Source organism: Eutrigla gurnardus, assembly GCF_963514095.1.
Source record: "Eutrigla gurnardus genome assembly, chromosome: 5".
NCBI classification, from domain to species: Eukaryota; Metazoa; Chordata; class Actinopteri; order Perciformes; family Triglidae; genus Eutrigla; species Eutrigla gurnardus.
The window spans coordinates 11,888,136-11,908,371 of record NC_139919.1 but is presented as its reverse complement, the minus strand read 5'-3'; the positions used below and the strand labels follow the sequence as shown (position 1 = coordinate 11,908,371).

The window sequence follows — 20,236 nt, the reverse complement described above, 5'->3', positions numbered from 1 at the left end:
GCATTCCCTTTGTGTTTGCCAATTTCAAGGCAGTGAATCTATTTATGAATATTTTCTTTTCTTTTTTTTTTTGATCTGCTGTTTCAGAATTATTTCAGATTGTCACTTTCATCAGGGTGAAGAGACCTCTAAAGGAGACAAGTATGGATTTATTCATCCATACTCGTGTTGAGTGTGATGGGTCAATATCGTATTCATAGTCCACTGGCTGTTTTGTCTTTTTGGAATTTCTCCTCTTAAATTTTGGTGTGTTAACAAAATGTAGGATAAGGTCTGTGATTGGAAAGGTGGCTAGTTTGAGGAAATGCATGGCTGTGGAAGGTGTATCATTATTAATTTGTGACAATGACCTCTGGTAAGGAGAATCCTTACATTTGTATTGGACGGTACAGGTGTCAATGGAACTTGGCACACTTTCTCTGTGATGAAAAACATGACCAAAAAGAATACGTGCATTCAGTATTGGTTAAACCGACCTGTCTTTATGGAGAGTTCTGGATTGATACGGTCCCAGCAAATGCATCCTAAGGAGCTCCAGAAACCCTTTCTGTTGAGCTCCTGTTTTGACCATACAGTCTCACAACTGTGCAAGTCTCCGGCCTGAGTCACTCGAGGGGCCTGGCTGGATGTCAGATGTTTCACTGACCAGTGTCGAGGGGGGTCACCAACATGACGTCAACCGAGAGCACAGCTGACTTTTTACTGATCCAGCACGAGTTTCAGATGTGGTGAACTTTAGCCAGAAACCCAGACCAGCGACTGCCTATTTTGGCAACTGCATGGCCAAATCCTGCATGAATAAGTCCCATCACTAACCTTCCACCCAGCTGCTTCCGAAGAAGTTCTAGAATAGCAATTAAAATCACTCATTCATGACACAGACTTTTTTTCCATTTCAAGTCTGCCGCCATCTCTACTTCACTTTCACTTATGAACAGCACCGAATGGTTCCCTAAAAAGCCGACTGTGCTGCTTTTCTTTTCACGTCTCTCTTGTCTTGCTCTCGGAGAGACTGGATGAATGAAAACACTGCTTCGGTTCACATGCTTGCTGCTGCTCTTGGCGCTCTGAAAGGTCTCAGTGAGTCCAAGTTGCACGTCCCCCCTCCTTGCACTCCTTCCTCCTTTCTGCTTGGTTGGTTGGTTAAGTCAGCGAGCATTAGTGGGCGTGTGTGTGTGTGTGTGTGTGTGTGTGTGTGTGTACTCCTAGGGCGCATGCGAACTGAGGCCCAAAGGGGAAAGCCTTCCCTACAGATCTAAGCCAGCTGCCGAGATTTAAACACTTCATTGCAAGGAGAGTGGAAGCGAGGGGGAGTCTGCATGCATCCCCTTTACCAGTGTGCTCAAAGTACGCTGGCAGAGCAGCTGCCCGCTCCACCAACCACAGAGGAGCAGCTACGAATGGTAGATTTTGCTGTTCGGTAGAGGCGTTCAGGAGTCCTTCTGCCTCGGACTCTCAGGACTCAAAGGGCACATGCTGCCCTGAGAGGGGGGTGGGGCTGGGGGGGTAGGTGTTCAAGCAAACTGACCTCTGGGGTTAACCAGGATCAGTTTGTGTGAAGCTCTGTGGAGGAGGGGAGGAGGGAACAGGCAGCAGTTAGTGGGAGGTGGGAGGCCACAGTGGGGCTCCTGCACTGCTGAAGAAGGAGACGAAGCAGACGCCGGGAAGCGGGGAAAGAGGAGGATATGGCCACGGGAGAAATCACAACTCTTCCCTCCACACCTGAAGCCGGCGGCAGCGGCAGCTTTCCTCCCGGGGCCTTCAAGGATCCCAAAAGGCTGTACTGTAAAAACGGGGGCTTCTTCTTGAGGATAAGGTCCGACGGGGGTGTTGATGGAATCCGGGAGAAGAACGACCCCCACAGTGAGTACTTCCAGCCCCCTTCGTCTTTACTTTGCACAGCACACAAAGCCTCTTTATGTTTCTTTTTAAATGTGTAACAGGGAAGTTAGAGCGAAGCAAAGACATCATGGAGGAACGATGGGAACTTTCCAGCTCACTGAGGTTCAATTCTCCACATTGTAAACACCAAAATGTGTGTCGGCCTACTTCTGGAAAGTATAATAAGTGCAGTTCAGGAGACAAACACCACTTAATGTTCTTAATTAATGGGGGCTTTGATGGAATGTGTGTGATGTTTTTAGTGAATGTAGATCCCCACGCTGAGTCACACTCATTCACACTGCTTACTGTGTGGTTTACGTCACACCAAACAGCACAACACGAGTAAAAAAACACAATAAGTGAGTTCCTGATCTACAGGTCCCTGGCATATATCTATAAAAAGTATACTATTGCTACAACATATTATGAAATGTACTCTGTACCAGCAGTCAATCAGTATTTATTTAGCGAGTGAGAGACAATTTAGACTATTTTCTTCAACTATTAAAGTGGAAACAATGGCTTGCTTGTTTGGCCAGGACAACGTTACCCCTCGGTGCCGCTGATATATCACTGATTACTTTTAAGTGTGTCCACAGTTGCATCAGTCAGTGGGAGGAGAGGAAGGGGAGATGTGAAAACACTGGCATTATTCCAAGGAATACACGTCAATTGCCCGAGATACCGTGTCATATTTCAGGCAGGTGCACCCAAACAAATGCCTGATATGGAAACAGTTAAAGGAGCTATTTTTAAAACGATTCAATTAATTATTAAAACACTTCCTGTTGTTGACCGCTTCAGCAACATGAGTCAGGAATTGGTATTAATCATTTAGCTTTTTTTAACCATTATGGTTTCTTAATGCAGCCAGTGGTGTGATTCATCAATGGTCCTTTTATTAAGGTTGTGATTGCCCTGCCAACTATTCAAACAACCTAACACACCTGCCAGTTGGAATTGGAAGCATCAGTGAGAAATCTATCCAAGGGTCCTCCAGTGGGATTTCTGTAATAATGCAGATGGGAATCCACTCCATCACATGTGTGTTCTCTGTAACCTCCTGGGCCAAAGCTTTGTGAGGACAACGTGGTCATATACAGTCCGTTGCCACAAATTGTTGCCCTTGTGTCACCAACCTCAGGACAATTACAGATAGGACCACGCTGTACAGGGACGAGCACGGCCCAGGGAGGGTTTTACTCTGTTCACAATAGCTGGGACATAATATTCCCAGTAAAACACTCAACAGACCAATGATAGTCTTTCTCTTTGATCCCAGACATGAATAATCCAGGCAGCATGCTCATCTGTAGACAAATGTGGGTCTATTTGAAGCCTTTATGTGGATCATTCTGGACAGATTTCCTACTTCATCTTAAGGGGGGTCCTTTGCTTCTCTTTTGGTGGTTTGGTTTGATTCAAAGTATGCTTTGTTGGCAAGCAGCCTCTTAGAAAAAGATGTGGAGAGGGTTTTGATATATCTGCGTGGAGGCTGTCACACAGCCAGCAGGTATGCTCAGACTGCTGTCAGACACACTGCCATACAGTTGGCTGGCGTGAGTTACAAGAGGCATCTGGTAGAAGTTGCAAATGAGGTGCTGTTTATGCAACAGTAATTAACAGATACAATAATAATAAATAAGATATGTATGCACATTTTCTGCCACAATGATCACATTTCCCCCAGACTCTATTTGAGGTCATTGTTATGGTCTTACAGCATATTTACAGTTTGATTCACTCTCGTCGGTGTTGCTTCGTTGTCGCAGCAAGCAGCTGTTTCCAACCAACAAGCTCTGATTATCCCAGTGCACGCTACCTGCCCGGCACCGCGGCAGACAAGGCTAGCAGCTAGGAAGTAAAAGGTCAAGCATCTGTCTCAGAGCCAGACGTCATTCTCAGCATTTAGAGACATAAACAGAGCTGAAGTGAGAGTGAATATTAGACATACATTTATTAGATGGACACTGATGGGACAATTGGAGCCTTATGTCTGCTGGATGTGTTAGTGGGCGATTTATTTGTTACCACATTAACAGCTTTATAAATGGGTGATATGGTGTGATAATGTACTTGTACCTGCAACACCGACTTACAGTGACTAATGCAGCTTCAACTATTAACATGTTGTATTTTGTCTATCAAGCCTATCGCCAATCTTCCCTCCAAAACTACTTAGCATACGATATTAAATGTCCTTAGCGAGCGAGTAGCTGCACAGAGTCTCACTTGTTACACATGTTTACTGCTGGAGTACAGATTTCATCATGAAACGCCTCACATAACATCATTGCTGGGATTTGTTTCCCGGCTTGCGTCAACGGGTGGTTTTCAAACAATTATAACAAAACTTGAGTTAAATAGTTTAGAGTTACATGGAACCATTAGAGAGACTGCTAGTTCATTGGGAGTCCATGTAAATATCCAGAACCCAGGATGTTTATGCCTTCTTTATCTTTTTAAGTATTAAACACAGCTATTAATCTTTTTCTTCTAATGATGCCTGCTTTTTTGTCTTTTCCCTCAGTAAAACTTCAATTCCAGTCGACCTCAGTAGGAGAGGTCGTTATCAAAGGAGTCTGTGCTAATCGCTATCTGGCAATGAACCGAGACGGACGACTGTTTGGAGCGGTGAGTGAGCTGCATCATCATCTTCCTCTTAACAAAAGTTGAGCAATCATCAAGTAGCATTTCCTGAAAGGTTTAAAGAGCTTTTTACCAACAGTGCTTTTCACAAATCTATATTAATCGCCTGAATCGAAATGTGTTCAGCCTTTGTCACGAGCAGCATTTAGACCGCTGTGTTTTGGAGACCAAATATTTACCAGCCACTTGACAAGGAATCCTCCCTCGCAGGGAAGTAATTAGGTTGACACACGTTTGTCATAGTCAGCACTGAGAATGAAAAGGGTTTGCCACAACTTGAAATAGGCCAATGGAGAGATCTGCATCTCCTGTTTTTTTTTACTGTGACTATCAACCGAATCCAATCACCATTTGTCTTTCCATTCTCCACTTGAGTCCTCAGCATCAACACTGCCTAGGTCAATACAATCATGACACTCGTCATAGCAATGCTAGCAAGTTTGGGACTGAGTTTAAATCCAAATAACTTTGTGTTATGACTTAGGGCTTTTCATTTCTACCCATAAAGTTCAGACCGATTCTTTGGCTCTGCAAAAAGTAATACAATAAGCTATATTCCCATTTCCAATTACATTAGGATCAGTACATGCTTTAATTATCCTTCATTAATGTGTACCGTAGCATCTTTGTAAACCATATAGACATATAGTCTAGATGCTGCTGGTGGAGAATAGCGAATGGGTGAATGGTGGGATGTCTAGTATTTGCAGGCTTTTATTGTGACTTTGGGTCTCCAGGGACAACCTGACAGTCATGGACAGTACGTGAGAGGCCAAACAAATGTTTCACAAGCCACATCTGACAACTGATTGTTCATATAATATAAGGCGGTTTTGAGAGCCTGGGAAAACAGACATAATGGAGATGCTTGACATTTCTGAATGAAGACTGAAGTAGGAAGAGAGCGCTGTTCTGCAGTCAGTAGATGCACATTGGTGTCTGCTGGAAGATCTCCCTGGCATTATGGGTCGTTTTTTTTTTTAGTTTGTTTAGTTAGTTAGTTTTTTTTTTTAAAGTGAAATGCTTTTAGGAATTGACAGCAGATAAACTCACTAAATAGCGTGTGCTGTTTTTAATGTTCAGTGATCAGATTATATAAGGTGGCCATGTGTGAGTTTCAGAGCTAGGTTTAGACACTGACGCACAGTCAAATTAAAACTGATCTGAGCGCTCATGAGGAGTTGCCAACGCCAGTTTGGCACCGCCGCTGGTCCGTTGCCACAATGAAGTTGCTTCCAGCGACAGTGGAAGTGTGAAGTGTCGGTGACTGATGTGGTTTGGTGGTTGTGAAGGCTTGTCCACAGTCTGAGTAATTGGCTAGAAGCATTTCCTCCATAATGAGAAGCTAGAGCGGCTGCCACCCAAGGTGTTGTTCTCTGTTCTGACTTGTGTGGCGAAAATCATTAAAAAAAACCCCGCAAGAAATTAACTCTCTTCTTATTAACCATTTGTTACGTTTATCTAGAAGCAGAAAGCATGTATTAGCAGTTACCCATAATGCAATGCAGCGATTTGTTCTGTTGATAAGATCTGTGCAAGATTGGAATTATTTAAAATATGTATTCCACCTTAAAACTTAAAAAACTAAACATTTTATTTAGTTAAAATACAAATTTCCTGTGCATTTACAAAAATAAAATAAAAAAAATGCAGTCATCTAGTAAGACTAGTTACAACAATGAATGTATGTCCTAGATATGTTTCGGTGTGTAATAGATGGCTGATCAATGGTTCAGTGGTCTTGGACACTCGGGTATTGTTTGTTGGAAGCTGCTGCTTTTGTAGAATGACTTGTTGCATTTGAAAGTGTGTTCTGACTAATCGCTCCACAGCTGTGCAGTTAAGTTATAGAAGAAGTAAAACAAAAGCCTCTTGTTGGAAAGGGTGTAGAGCAGTTAACGCCCAGCAAGACGGCAATGTTTTGGCAGACGTTCAGTAATTAATCTCGTCTTCAGGTTTTCCTCAAAAGAGGGAATGCTATGAGCCCTAAAACAGATAACAGGATAACAAGAAGCAGATTTAGTTTTGTATTTTACACTGATCATCATTTCTGCTCCCATTTTAAACCTCCAAGTTTGTACAAAACATCTTAATTAGTTTAGTTTTTGTATTATTGCTAATTTCCTCACATTTATCCTGCTTAACATGTCAGCCCGCTCCCCTCCATGTTGGATGCTTAATCACCATTCAAGGAAGCTGAAACGACGTGTAATAATTTCCCTCATCAGGCATGGCTTCCTTTTTAAAATGTGACTTTCCTGCATAAGCATTAAAATACTGAGCAGGATTTATTATAAACAGTCTCCTTCAAAATAAAGGTGGCATTTAGTTCTTCATGTTTTATGTGGTAATTTAATGTCATAAAATGTCGGCATTACAAACTTTCTCCACTTCCAACAACATATATTAATCAAATATCATCCAAACAAAATAACAGAAATGATGTACATTAGCCGAGGATTATTAGCAGCTTGGAAAGAAACACAGTATCATTTGTATTAATCGTACAGAAGGAATGACCTAACTTCAGTTTCCATTTGTTAAAATAGAAAAAGACTGGTTTCACATTTGCTTACAGTTCCTCAGTTTGCAGTGTATTGGGATGGGAGGGTGTCCCAGTAGTTGTCCTGTAAGATTGAATCCTCTGCTGAACCTCTACTGTTCCTCCCTGAACAGCAGATAGAAAGTCAGTGCACTGAACGTCACATTAAACATGTTTCATGTGACTCTGTTTCTCTGCAGAGACGAGCGACAGATGAATGCTACTTCTTGGAGCGGCTCGAGAGCAACAACTACAACACCTACCGCTCCAGGAAGTACCCCAACATGTACGTGGCACTGAAGCGGACTGGCCAGTACAAGTCTGGAAGCAAAACTGGACCGGGTCAAAAGGCCATTCTTTTTCTTCCAATGTCTGCCAAGTGCTAATCGGGGATCTGGTTGAGAGATGTTAACGTCTTAGTGGCAGCAACAAAGAAGAAGATGTGACGGCAATGAAGACAAAGTGTTCCATCAACATTGCCCAAAATAGCTGTGATGCTTTATAATCCTGAACACGTCTGCTCTCATTCAGCTTTTTACTTTCAAACAGTGGCTCACATTCACACCTGACTGCTTCCCTGTAAAGCCAGAGTTTTACTGCAGACCAGCCAAGTGCTACACTAGTGCGACGGGAGTCAGGAGACTTGCATCCTAAGTCTGGCAGTCTTCATTTTACCGAGACAGAACTTCCCTCTCTGCTTGAGATTTAAAGCAGCGACCTTTTCTTAACAAGACAGCTTCTGACTTTATGTCTCCTCCTGAGAAAATACACTCAAATCCTCCATTATTAGAACTTAATAAGATAATAGGGCTTGAACTGAATGGATTTTTATACAAATTTCTAAAATAAACTAAGCACACTAAACCCTCACTAAACCCTACAATCATAACTGAAGCACTACTTATAGTTTCCCTCTCATTATTTTCCATACTATTGTACTACAAAGTATCTTGACACACTTAATGGAAATTCAGCAGGCTACCTGAGCTCATATTTCTTTCTGATAAAACTGCATTCATCCTTTTTGGAAGTGTAGAAGTTGAGATTTGTGCAAAAAGTCCACCTTGCATGGCGCTGGAGCATAACTCGTACATGTATTAGCATGAGATAATCGTTGTAAATGAGTTCAACGACAGAAAGGCAGTTAAGTTTGGACCAGTCTTGGTCAGTCAGCCAATATTAATATTGCAATTCTAGCCACTAACGTTGGCTTCTGCCAGTATAAGGTTAGCTGACAGTGGTCAGCTCATTAACAAGTTCCCTTTTAAAAATACCACCAAATTAAAAACAGTACCTTTTAAATAATTAAAATCAGATGCTGGCAGCCACTGTTGTCCAACAGATGTGGACTTCCAACATGGCCGCCAATAAATTAACAGTATAAAACTCTGCGGTTTTGCAGACGCCGCAGAGGCATAAAAGTGAGGTTTTGTAGTTCACCGCCTTTTGCACCATATTTCTCAACAATAACAGTGTTATTAAAAACACACACACTGCAAACATAGTGATTATGAATCCACTTTAAATATTAGAAATACTGAGGACCATGTGTCAACGCAGCTAGCCATCCGGTTCATGATGACTTGCTAGGACTTCAGTGCCGGTGGAAGCTGCCTGTGGTACAGCTGGTAAAACTTCCCAGAGTACACGGCGGGCAGCTCCTCCATGGCGAGGTCGATGCTGCCGAAGCCCCGCTCCAGGCCGCGGAGCAGCAGCCGGGCGATGCGAGAGGTGATGGGCGTGGTGTGGTCGGTCTTGGCCAGCTCGGCCAGGTCCAGCCACTCGCAGCGCAGACACTCCTGAGTGCAGAAGTTGATGTGGTAGCTGAGAGGGCTGAGTCGGCAGATGATGTACATGTCCGACATGCCGAAGGCGCCGGGGTGGTTGTGCTGCTGCCGGATGCTGAGCAGAGACCTGAACTCGGAGTGAACGCCGGTTTCCTCAAAGACTTCCCGAACAGCAGTGGCTCCTGGGATAGATTCATGGAAATATGAATGCATTTAAAGACCCGGATGAAAAGGGAATATATTCATCCTTCCATGTCAGTCACCTTGCAGACTAATATCAAGATGTGGGGGAAATACATATATTTTTAGTAAAGACAAACGCTGCTTTGGGGGTTGGGTCACATATAGAATATTAAAGCTGCTTTCAAAATGTAAAACCAAAAAAAGGTGAATATGGAGAAATGGATATAATTCTTTGCGTATATCATGTGCCTTATTTTGTACAGTTCAAATGAATGTATTATCTTTAACAAAACACTCAAACTGAAGGATTTAGCTAGATGTACTGTATTAGTTTTTAGACACTCACCAATATTTTCTCCTGGATCCGACAAGCCACCGGGGAACTTCCAAGCATTCGTTGTCTGAAAAAGTTAACATTGAACATCCATTGTGACAGATGGCACTGCTGTAAATGTATCTTAGCGTAATATCTTGTATACTTAATGAAAACTACATTTTATTTCACCTTCTTTCAATCATACAATCTTCCAGTCAACCAGTTTAAAGTCACTTGTGTCTTGCAAGTTCTTTAAATCGGTGGCACTACCTTACAGTGGGTTGTGTTCATTGTGTTTTTAGAAAATCACAGCAAGTAGTAGATTGTGTTCTTAAAGGGGTCATCTTATGTATCTGAACTAATAATCATACAGGCAGAGAGATGTTTAATCCTCCTTTCATTTCATGTTTTATATTTACATTTGATGCGGTGAAGTGTGTCTTCCAAAACTGTTTCACCACTTGATATTTAATAACAGTATGCTGCTGGTTAAATTATGACGTCAGTGTTGTTTATATATATTTTTGTAGTTACTTAAAGAATTTTGTATGCAGTGCTTTTTTTCCCCAAGAAATGTTATTTCATCTAAGATTTTCCTTGTTTTGCTCTCTTTGTGAGGAACATGAATGCACAGCATTTATTTTTCATGTATTTCATGTCAGAATGCTATATTTTTGGAGCGGTTTTCAAAAATGTGCTGGAAATGAAGAAATAAAGGTATTTTGTGTAACTCTAATCAGTGTGGTTTTTCAAAGGAAAATCCTCCCCACAAGATCTGTCGGAGCTTAATGTGAAAATAATAATACCGAGAACCCTTCGCACGGCGATGCCAACTGTTCTTGCCAAATTAACTGGGAAATGATTGGACGAGGGTTAAATGAAACACCCATGACATCATTCACCCGCTGGATGGAATGACCCTCGGGCATAGGGGATCTGTCTTTTGTACTGATGTGAGAGTGATAATGTCCTGGTTTCCTTTCAGGAAGTCCGTAACCCTTCGTGAGCTCTGAACTGGCTCGGTCTGCCAGAGACTCTGCTGCCAAGGGCCAGACTGTTACTGCATAAAGACCGTTTCCAGTAAACAGCTCGATGGTGCGGAGGAGGAGGAGGAGGAGGAGGAGGAGGAGAAGGAGATAAAACTCTTCCCACACATCAAGGCCACTAACTGTTTCCCTCTGCTTCTGGACAGAAGCCATTAAAATGCATTATATGCTCTTGAGTCTATGACACGTGTTGTCATGAAACAGGCCCATTTTTATTCTACTTTATTGAGCTATATTTGTCATATGATCCAGATTGTACAGTAGCCACGTGTCCCCTCTTTGATTCTTTACACTGAAACTGCTGAGAGATTAAATAGAGACGCATAGACTACATATTTAATGCCATGGAGGAATTTAAATGATTGAAATTATATTTTGGGGACTACGGTATAAGATCTGACCAACAATAGATTGGGGACAAATAATTGATGTTGTGATGAATCATGATATACGGGGCTCAAAAGAGCAGAATCATAATGTTTCAATATTTGTTGTAATTGCAGCAGGAATCTGAACTCATTCATGATTCCTGCTTGAGATTCAGCCATTATGGCTCTTTGACACATGTCCATGTTGCCGTTCATGTGTGTTGGACCGGTTCAGACTGTTCTTTGATACACAGTGTTGCTGCTAAGGATTACTACCGGCTGCGACAGCAACAGACCTCGTGTGTCATCGTGGCAGAATGTGGTCCTGGATTACAAGACGCAATCATGAAACTTTACAGGTGAGTAGGTGAGATTAAAATGAAGGTAAAGATGAGTGTGATCCTCGCGAGGTGGTAGGAAGTGGGGAAGAGGCAACTGGCCCCCTCACTGTTCGCCTCTGGCTGATTTGGCATTACAGATGCTGTGATCCCATCACAAGATCGACTCTAGTTTTCATTATGGATGAGACGATTGAATGATTTAATCTTCATATCAATTGTTTTGTTCAATCAACAGAAAATATATTCTCTTTAGGCTCTAAGCAGAGAAACTTGTCATTTTGGCCTGATAGATGATCTAAACACTTGATCAAACTTACATTTTAGTCTACAGATGTTTTTGTCTCTTGACTAATCAATAATTTACTAATCATTCTACACTTTAATTTACATCTTCAGTTAGATATTGAGATGATATTCTTGATACTATATATTGTCTGTGCAGTAGGTGTGTCACAAGTCTCCAAATCCACAAATCAACCCAAATTTCAATTTTAAGGCCACAATTTGATTCAATTTAAACCTTTTTTTCAGCACTGATAGCTACGCCAGTGTCAGACAATGACATCTTGATTTTCTACGATCAACAGTTTACTGCTTTCATGCCCTGACAATGGTCATTTATACTTTGTACTCTCTTTAATAAGAGAAGCTACACCGTATCAAGCCATATGGTCATTTATCCAGTGCAAATATCATTGTTACTGTGTTAAAATGTTGTGATATCATATTGCTCTGACTTTTGGGACCCTTGTATTCCATTGCTTGTGTTTTGTACTCTTAACATGTTTCTCATTTCAGTGTTTGATGGTGGCTTGTTGTTGAGGGAGCTCCAGTTAGGTCATCGCTGTTAAACAGACCTACTGTATCCTGGTGTTTCTTGTGTTACATGGGTACACGCAATGCCAGGACTTTCTGGCGTTTCATGCTTGGAATTCCAGCCAGCTTTAGCAGTAGTGTTGGTGACGTGTGGTCACATAAAATATGATATCTGTCTTAAGGACAGCAGCTGCTGCCTTTACCTGAACACTTTTACTCATTCCTGTCAAGTATTTACATATCTGGTAGATCTTAAAACCTAATTGCTTTCAAAGCTGCAGCATCGCGTTACGATCTTGTTTTAAAAGAGCCGTGCTGTAAGTCGACCTCACAACAACTTGAGCACTACAGCGGTCCTCTGTGAGAGCCGACAGTGGCACGCACTCACGACGTTGTTTGAGTGCATTCAGCTCGTGTAAACACCATGTTTGCTTGAGGTCAACTAATGTTGTGTGCAGCTATGTTAAGTGTGAGCGGAGAGGATTTCCACCCACGTTCGGTTCAACAGAGGCGACACACAACTCGCTGAATAAACAAAACTGGTTGCAGCACTGAGATCTGCTGCATCATGGCCCTTTTTTTCCCCTTTTCTATTTAAAAAACATATCATGCTGCCAACTGCACCTATTTGTATATACAAATCATCATTTTCTAGATCTCCAGCCAACACATGCATGCATTTGCTGAAAACATAAGTCAAATATCTGTTTTAATCTAATTCAATTAATATGGCAACAGTATAATATTTATTATTAGATTTAATGGAATGGGCAGCAATAGGAAACAATAAAATGTCACATATACCTTGTTTCTGTCTTGGACCACAATAACTTTTCCATTTGATTCATCAACAACTGCACCTGGAAAACAAAACAATCAATCAGACATTCACTTCACATATTTCGTACTTGCGTCCCCAGTAATCAGCTGGTCCACATAGCCCTGAAGTAGTTCCCGTAAGAACAATTAAACCAAAAAAAGAAACCTGTTGGCAGTCTCGGTCAAAGTTAATTATTAGGTTGGACACAACATGAACCATGTGGATGAAAGTCCTGCAGCCGAGCCTCCGTCAGGCCTCAGACGACACAACAGCTGCCTTGTCCATTTTAGATTTCCCAACACGTCTCTGCTGTTGAACATATATCGAGTCCACAGACAAACCAGTCAAATAAAACAACATGGACTTTGGAAGAAATGAGAATTTAAGTTTATTCCACTTCTCAAACTGCTGTACCAAAAATAAAAGCATCACCTGACTTTTATCCAGTACACTTCTGTACAATCCCCGAAGTGTGTTGGTTTGAAGTATTCTCTCTGTATTGCCTCGATTAGTTTCACACGAGGTTGCTGTGCGACATGTCGGACTATGTCTAGCTGCTGCAGCTGGAAACGGTGCTGATGAGAGCCGTGAGAGTGAACCAAAATAGTACCAGTAAGGTTGTGGGCAGAAACACCAAAACAATGAGCTGGAAGCTGCTAAAATGCTACATGTAGCGTAGCTGATAACGACTCCAGATTTGGGAGAATATTCGTTGTGGGTTCGTCACTACGTAGCGACAGCTTTCACTCACAATAGTCATGTGATCCACTGGCAATACAAAGATATGGACTGTTGCTGCTATATTGACATAGTAAAGAACAGATTCATTGACGTCTGAAAATAGGGGGTTGACGGAAAATAAAATTCTTTACTTTCTCGAGTCTAAGCAAAGTCCGAGTGACTCAGCTGTACTTGTGAAAGATGTGGAAATCCCACTTCACCAATTACGTCCTTTCCTCTTGTTTGAGGAGCTTTTTTTTCAGCAGCTTGTGACTAAGAGGAGCAGCTATGTGCCGCTGACAGCTCCGGAGGAGGAGGGAAAACGGGCCACTTTCTTTTCCGGTTGCTCCGTCTGATCGACTGTGACGGGCCTCCTTAAATGAATGTCACAGATGTGTAAAAGAGGGATGGGTCGCCTGAAAGTCCTGAATTGGACTTCCAAGTGGAAACTGATGTCATCGTGGATCCGCGTGCCATATGGCGCTTCGCGGGAGGAGGCCTGGCTGCTGCTAAGGGAGGCTATCATTATGTAGCCTTCGGTCTAGGAAACAAGATAAAAAAGAGCACAGGAATTATGAGACTGTTGAGGGGAACTGTGGGTTCTGATCTCTTGAGGTTACAGTTGGCTGCTGAGCCACAACGGAGTTTGATGTCTTCTCTTAATTCATATATCACGTAGGCTTCTTCTACTACTATTTGGTTTTTACAGTAATTATATACTATGAGGTCACGCTGAGGTCGGATGTAGAAATCTGACTGAGCGTCGCTCTAGATGAGAACATCTACTCAACAACTTGAGCTGAATTACATTGCAGTATACTATCTGGACTAGTATTTTGATGTCTAGGATCTGGTTTACTATGGTTTCCATGCAACATTGTATCCATTCAGGATTGCGTCTAGTACACAACGGCTGATTGAGTTTTTACACATACTGTCATTAAGATAGAGCGCTGACATTGAAAATACTGAACACTGTCCAAAAATATAATTATTATAATTTCAGTGGGAAACTACCATGAAACACTCCTCATGATTTACATGATTTTTTTTTTGTATCTCAGCCAAAATGTACTAATTTATTTCACCCGTTTAAGGGAGGCTCTCAACCTTGGGTGGACGTGTGATATTAAACATGAGCTCTGGAGACTAATGGCTGGCAAGTTAGCTAGCTAGCTAGCTTGCTAATTCCGCCATGCTTCAATGCTACAGTGGTTGCAGAAAAGTTGTCAGCCATCTGATAGCAGTGTGCTTTCCTACGCTGTGTGAGCATGTGGAAGACGTTGATACATTTTACACATTTACTCTGGTTCTCTATGCTTTGTACTCAGAATACCATCTATATCACAACAATTAAAAAATATGTAAATACTGTTAGTTATAGTGTGTGATATGTAAATAGAATTAACATGGAGTCTATAATTTAATGGAATTACGCCGGATTTAACAAGTTCAGAGTGTAGATCCGAAGCAGATAAACGGCGGTGGTTGCTCGTACGAGGCCGCCGTTATACGCATCTACGCATGTTTATGATGCAGCAACTTTACTTGTTGAAGAGTCGTGTAAATATGCGAGACGAGCAAATGTTCACCTTTCGTAATTGTTTTGATGCATTGAGCTAATCAGATTTCCGACGCTTATTGAACATGTCACATGCCCGACGAGTCCATAGACGAGACGGCGGCCGCGCTGTCTTACATCACTCGTCAGCAACGCCGGGATGCTATCTAAACGAAGACACTGTTGGGGCGTAATGCCGCAAGCTATGTTCTATCTAAACGCTCCGGTTCGCAGCATATTTTGACTCGCCTTCCCGCCATTTCAGCCGAATCATCTGTCTGAAAGGGGCTTCTGATTACATGGAAGTCTGTTAGAAAGTGACCCAACTTCTCTTCTGTCGCCTTACAACTTTAACCCTTTCATGAAAGTTAAATGTCATTGTTCAGTCGTGCTTAGCTCCATCCTGTCATGTCACTTCTGGTTCCAAAAACCAAGATGGCGACGGGCGTAGTCCAGAAACCACTGGGTGACATCACAGTGACTACATCCACACTTCACTCTAAGCTTGTCACGCATACTACTGCTACTCCTCCTTGTGTTCTCGACTTGTACTCACCTACTGTGATTTAAAGGAAAAGTCTCGTATTTTACAACCTGGATCTTGCTTCTGTGGAAAAGTTTCAGACAGAATATTCCTCCGCTTCATATTAGACATATTAAATAACTTACCGTTTTATCACCCACTGTAGAAAAAGCAGCACAAGTCAAGGATTTGGCTCAACAGTGTGATAGTTTAAAATGTTATTGGCCTAACTTTTAATTCTAAGTGTGAAACAGTCAATGTCACACTTTTGACGTTCAGGCTGGACAGTTAAACGCCTCCCGGGGGGCTCAGGATTCCTTTGCCTCACTCCACAACATTGTAAATCTGCCTCTAAAATGATAGTAGTGATTGTAGGTGTTTTGAATAACAGGAAAGTCTTTTAACACCAACAATGGTGTAGTAGTTAAAGTTTAAAATGATAAGCTGCAAGCACCCGGGCAAACGAGTATTAGATCATCTAAACAGCTGCGTGTTTCAGATTCCTTTCCTAAGTTTCATCACTTTGTTTGTACCACCATATTCTGGCAACAAAAAAAGGGAATTTCTGGACCCTCTTCCATACGGAGGGATGCTCTGGACATGTTCTGACATGATTCAAGTGCATCCTCTCTGAAAAGCTATAAACAACACTCTGCCCTCTGCTGGACGATCAGAAACTGAGGACACTTCAGACGGCAGCTCCTCCCTCCATTGCTCTTCTCCCCACATTCACAATCCTGATGAAGTGAAAGGGGCCAAAGTTTAAAAATGCCTAACAGGCCAAAAGACAAACAATATCGTATCCAGTTAAAAAAACAACAACATGGTTTTATGTGTGATTCAAGTCATATATCAACCCAGCTTTGAATGTGTTTTATCAGAATGGATTTATCCTCATAAATCACACCTCCATATCATCTACCTCGGTCTCTGTAGTGTAACTAAAATTAAAAATATGAAATAATAACTGCCGCGTGGCTGGCTCAGCCTGACGCCAGCTCTCATCCCCGCTGGGAATGATGTAAGCTTTACTCTCATATCAGTAATGCTCTGGGCTCGTGGCTCCCGGGAGCTTGCGGTCGTCTCGGTCAATCAGAAGTAATGCAACACCAGACAGAGCTCCTCTGCTCGCAGCCTCAAGACTTCACTGTGAGGGGTCGGTTAGAGAAATGCCTCAAGTAAGCATAACACTAGATTCATACCATAAGAATGTAGAATTTGATACTCAAAAACTGTGTGACAGTGAAGTGAGAGATGTTTTTTAGGGGCAGCGACTAACTCATTCGCATTATTACTCATACATTTTGTGTCAGTTGTGCAACCAATTGATCTGTTTATAATTTCAGCTCTATTGTTTTGTGATGTTTGACTGTAGTTTATGCCAGACAGAGCTGTCATGGATCCCCTCCTTAGGAGCGTTGTCCCCACTGTGTCTACCCTTTAACACCATTTTTCTTGTGACTAAACTCTGATGTGCTCGTTGTGTGATGAAGCCTGATGTTTACATAGCATTTATCTCCAAGGTCATGTTTTCTATGTTGTGTTTATCTAATGTTCTTTCTTGACTGTTTCTTGAACTTGTACTCTGGACTACAATCCCCTCAATGTTTAGCCACACGGAGCTCAACTGATTGACACAAGTGTTCTGCATCACATTTGAACATTTGGCACTGCTGCATTCACTTACAAGCTGCTCTTGCTCTTATAGGTCGCTGACCAAAAGCTTGTTTATTAAAAAGACATTTTTGAGTGTTAACAGCGATGTTGTTTACCAGGCTCTGAAGTGAAGTGTTTCTTCATTACACTGTATCTTTTAAATGTGGAGGACATGTATAATACACCATCTAAATCTGGTGATGATCTGTATTAATAACAGGAGGGCTGCCAGAGCCAAATCAGTACTGTGCATTAAAGGTCCCATATTATGAAAAACTGGGTCTCTCTCTGGGGCTGCATGGTGGTGTAGTGGGTACTGTCACCTCACAGCAAGAGGGTCCCGGGTTTGATTCCCAGGTCGGGTTCGGGTTCCTTCTGTGTGGAGTTTTCATGTTCTCCCCGTGTAAGCTTGGGTTCTCCGGGTTCCTCCAACAGTCCAAAGACATGCAGGATGGGGATAGGTTGATTGATGACTCTAAATTGCCCGTAGGTGTGAATATGAGTGTGACTGGTTGTTTGTCTCTACATGTCAGCCCTGTGATAGACTGGCCTCCTGTCCAGGGTGTACCCCGCCTTCGCCCAATGTCAGCTGGGATTGGCTCCAGCCCCCCCTGAGCCTGTCAACTCCCAGAATGAGGAAAACAAGCGACTCCTGCATGGTCTCTGCAGTCCACCCACTGGTACAACGGCGCTCCTACAGGCTCACAGCTAGACATGCAGATTGCTCTGTTGTTGGTTGTACAAATCAACATAAGTGCTTATATTCGGTCCCAGCTACAGAAGAACAGAAGAGACGGTGGTTGCGTTTCATTTATAATGACAATGTGCCGGCTACGGTCAGTGTTAGCTTGTATGTGTGCGCTAACCACTTCACATCGGACTGCTTCAGTAACGAGGGTCAGTACAAAGCTGGCTTTGCCTCGACACTGACCCTCGTAAAAGGATCTGTCCCAACCAGACAGCTAGCAGCATCGTCTCCGTGGCTCTCAAGTAGGCGATGACGGACGGAGCTCATTAGCATTTAAAGTTGCAGACACAGAAACAGCCTGTTCTCAGCAGAGCTCATTTGAGCAACTTTTAGACAGCTGAAATTCAGGACCACGGATGGGTTTGGGGCAATGCATATCGAATACAGTGTTGTTGGACCTCTGACAGCTGTGTGAAATTGATGAAAATCACTATAATAGGGGACCTTTAAATCATCTTCAGTAATAACTTCAGGCAACTGTGAATGTTTGCAGCATATAACTCAATCCTCAATGACATTGGTCTGACAAGATGGTCTCAACCTCCAAAGTACATATGAACTTTCACAATAACAAGTATCTACCTGCCACTCCGATTTGATGGGTTGCGAACCCCGGCAGCCTACTTGCCGTTTCTCCCAGCCAGAGTGCCAACACAGCATGGTCGTGCTTGGCGTGGTGGAAGGTGAAGCCGTGAGCGGAGGCGGCGGCGGCACATCGACTCAGTGAGATGGGCACTCGGAGCCACACTGCAACTTTCCCCTCTTCTTTCCACTGGGCCAGAGAATCTGCAGAGTACACAAGTGAAATGTTAAAACAGGATGCAAAATGTTGAAACATGATGTTGTCGTTTCATTAAACAATAAATTGCAGGAAATAGGACATTTTTTTGAGTACTTAATCTGATTTTTGGAGGCAAATGGATTAGCAATGTCAAGAGAAGATGATGAGAAGCAGAATAGATTTGGTGGAACTAGCCTGAAGGGTAATAAAGCAGATCTTTCAAAGTGGAAGGTTGCTGGTTTGAATCTCAGACTAATTGAAAGAATGTTGGTAGCACATAAAGTAATTTTTTTTTTTAAATAAGGATAATTAACTTAATGTTTCAGTAATGCATTTAAAATACCAGCCATTGTGTTGACTCCTACTGCAGCGTTTTCTCTTTCATTCCTAAAATAAATCTTTGTACGTTTTGAACTGCCAGTCAAGGGCAACAATCGATTTAAATATATCTCCTTTGGCTCTGGGGACTTGTAACGAGCATGTCGACTATGTTTGCATTCTCCCTAATGTAAACACTGCAGACCCCTGCCCTACTTGGTGGTTGTTGTTGACGAGGAGACGTGACCCGTGCGTTTCATAACAGACTCCCAGACAACCGACCTTGAAGCAAACTGCTGAATGAGCCTTCGCTGATGTCCGCCGGTAAACCGACCTCCGCCAGGTCCACTGTCACTCCACCGAATCGGTCCACTTTGCCCGTCAGAGCGCCGGTCCCCGTTACTTGCTGTAGTTGAGACCGAGGTCCGGTGCACGAGAGCGAACGGACAGCTGAGCGCGCGGGACAAGTCGCTCCGCCGCCAAGCCTTCCTCTCACCAACAGCGGGACGAGCTTTAAAGCGAAGGCACAAGCTGCCATGTTACTATTCTAACGCAAGCAGCTGTTAAAGACAATGCTCGCTATTTACTAACTAGTCGGGTTCAACCGGCAACACGACAACAGTGCGGTTACGTCTACATCCGCCCTGGAAGTTGCATAATACCGTAATGGTTGGAGAAAACAGCTCGGGGACTAGCTCGCCACAAAACAATATGGTCTCTTGTGGTACTGTCACAAACTCTATTTAGACACTTTACACTTTAGTACACGCTAATTTACAGCTACACAATAGTCACTAATGTATGTTGTCAAATTCCATTTTTTTTTAATTTTTTTTATAGAAAATATTATTTGAAATTGTCTGAGGAGTCAGGAAACAGGTTCAATATGTGTGCAATGTATTGCAAAAGTGCACACACGTTTTACAGAATTAATTGTATATTTCATTATTTAGATATTATATTCATATAACTTTATTATTCATGCTAACAAGGAATGCGACGCGATTTACATGTAAAAAATGGGAAATAGCAATGTAAACAACGAGACATTTAATCCGATTAAATATTAACTTTAACAATGTTAATAGTTTGCTGTCATCTTGTACAAAGAAGCTAACCATTAAAAACGATGATAAAACACAGCTAGACATATCGTATGTATGCCGAATCAAAGACT

The 20,236-nt window shown here is 42.4% G+C and overlaps 2 protein-coding genes across 2 annotated transcripts; one reads left to right on the top strand and one right to left on the bottom strand.

The window, feature by feature from the left end:
* Positions 1-1,522: 1,522 nt before the first annotated feature.
* Positions 1,523-8,615, top strand: fgf2 (fibroblast growth factor 2). Its single transcript, XM_084010406.1, has 3 exons — positions 1,523-1,863; positions 4,415-4,518; positions 7,276-8,615. Exons 1-3 carry the CDS (start codon positions 1,686-1,688, stop codon positions 7,459-7,461), a joined length of 468 nt encoding a protein of 155 aa, XP_083866532.1. The 5' UTR covers positions 1,523-1,685; the 3' UTR covers positions 7,462-8,615.
* nudt6 (nudix (nucleoside diphosphate linked moiety X)-type motif 6) lies at positions 8,235-19,676 on the bottom strand. The gene is made up of 5 exons (XM_084010405.1): positions 19,342-19,676; positions 18,543-18,746; positions 12,737-12,792; positions 9,392-9,446; positions 8,235-9,044 (listed from the first exon to the last, which is right to left on the bottom strand). The coding sequence occupies exons 1-5, from the start codon at positions 19,595-19,597 to the stop codon at positions 8,662-8,664; spliced, it is 954 nt and encodes a 317-aa protein (XP_083866531.1). The 5' UTR covers positions 19,598-19,676; the 3' UTR covers positions 8,235-8,661.
* Positions 19,677-20,236: the final 560 nt, after the last annotated feature.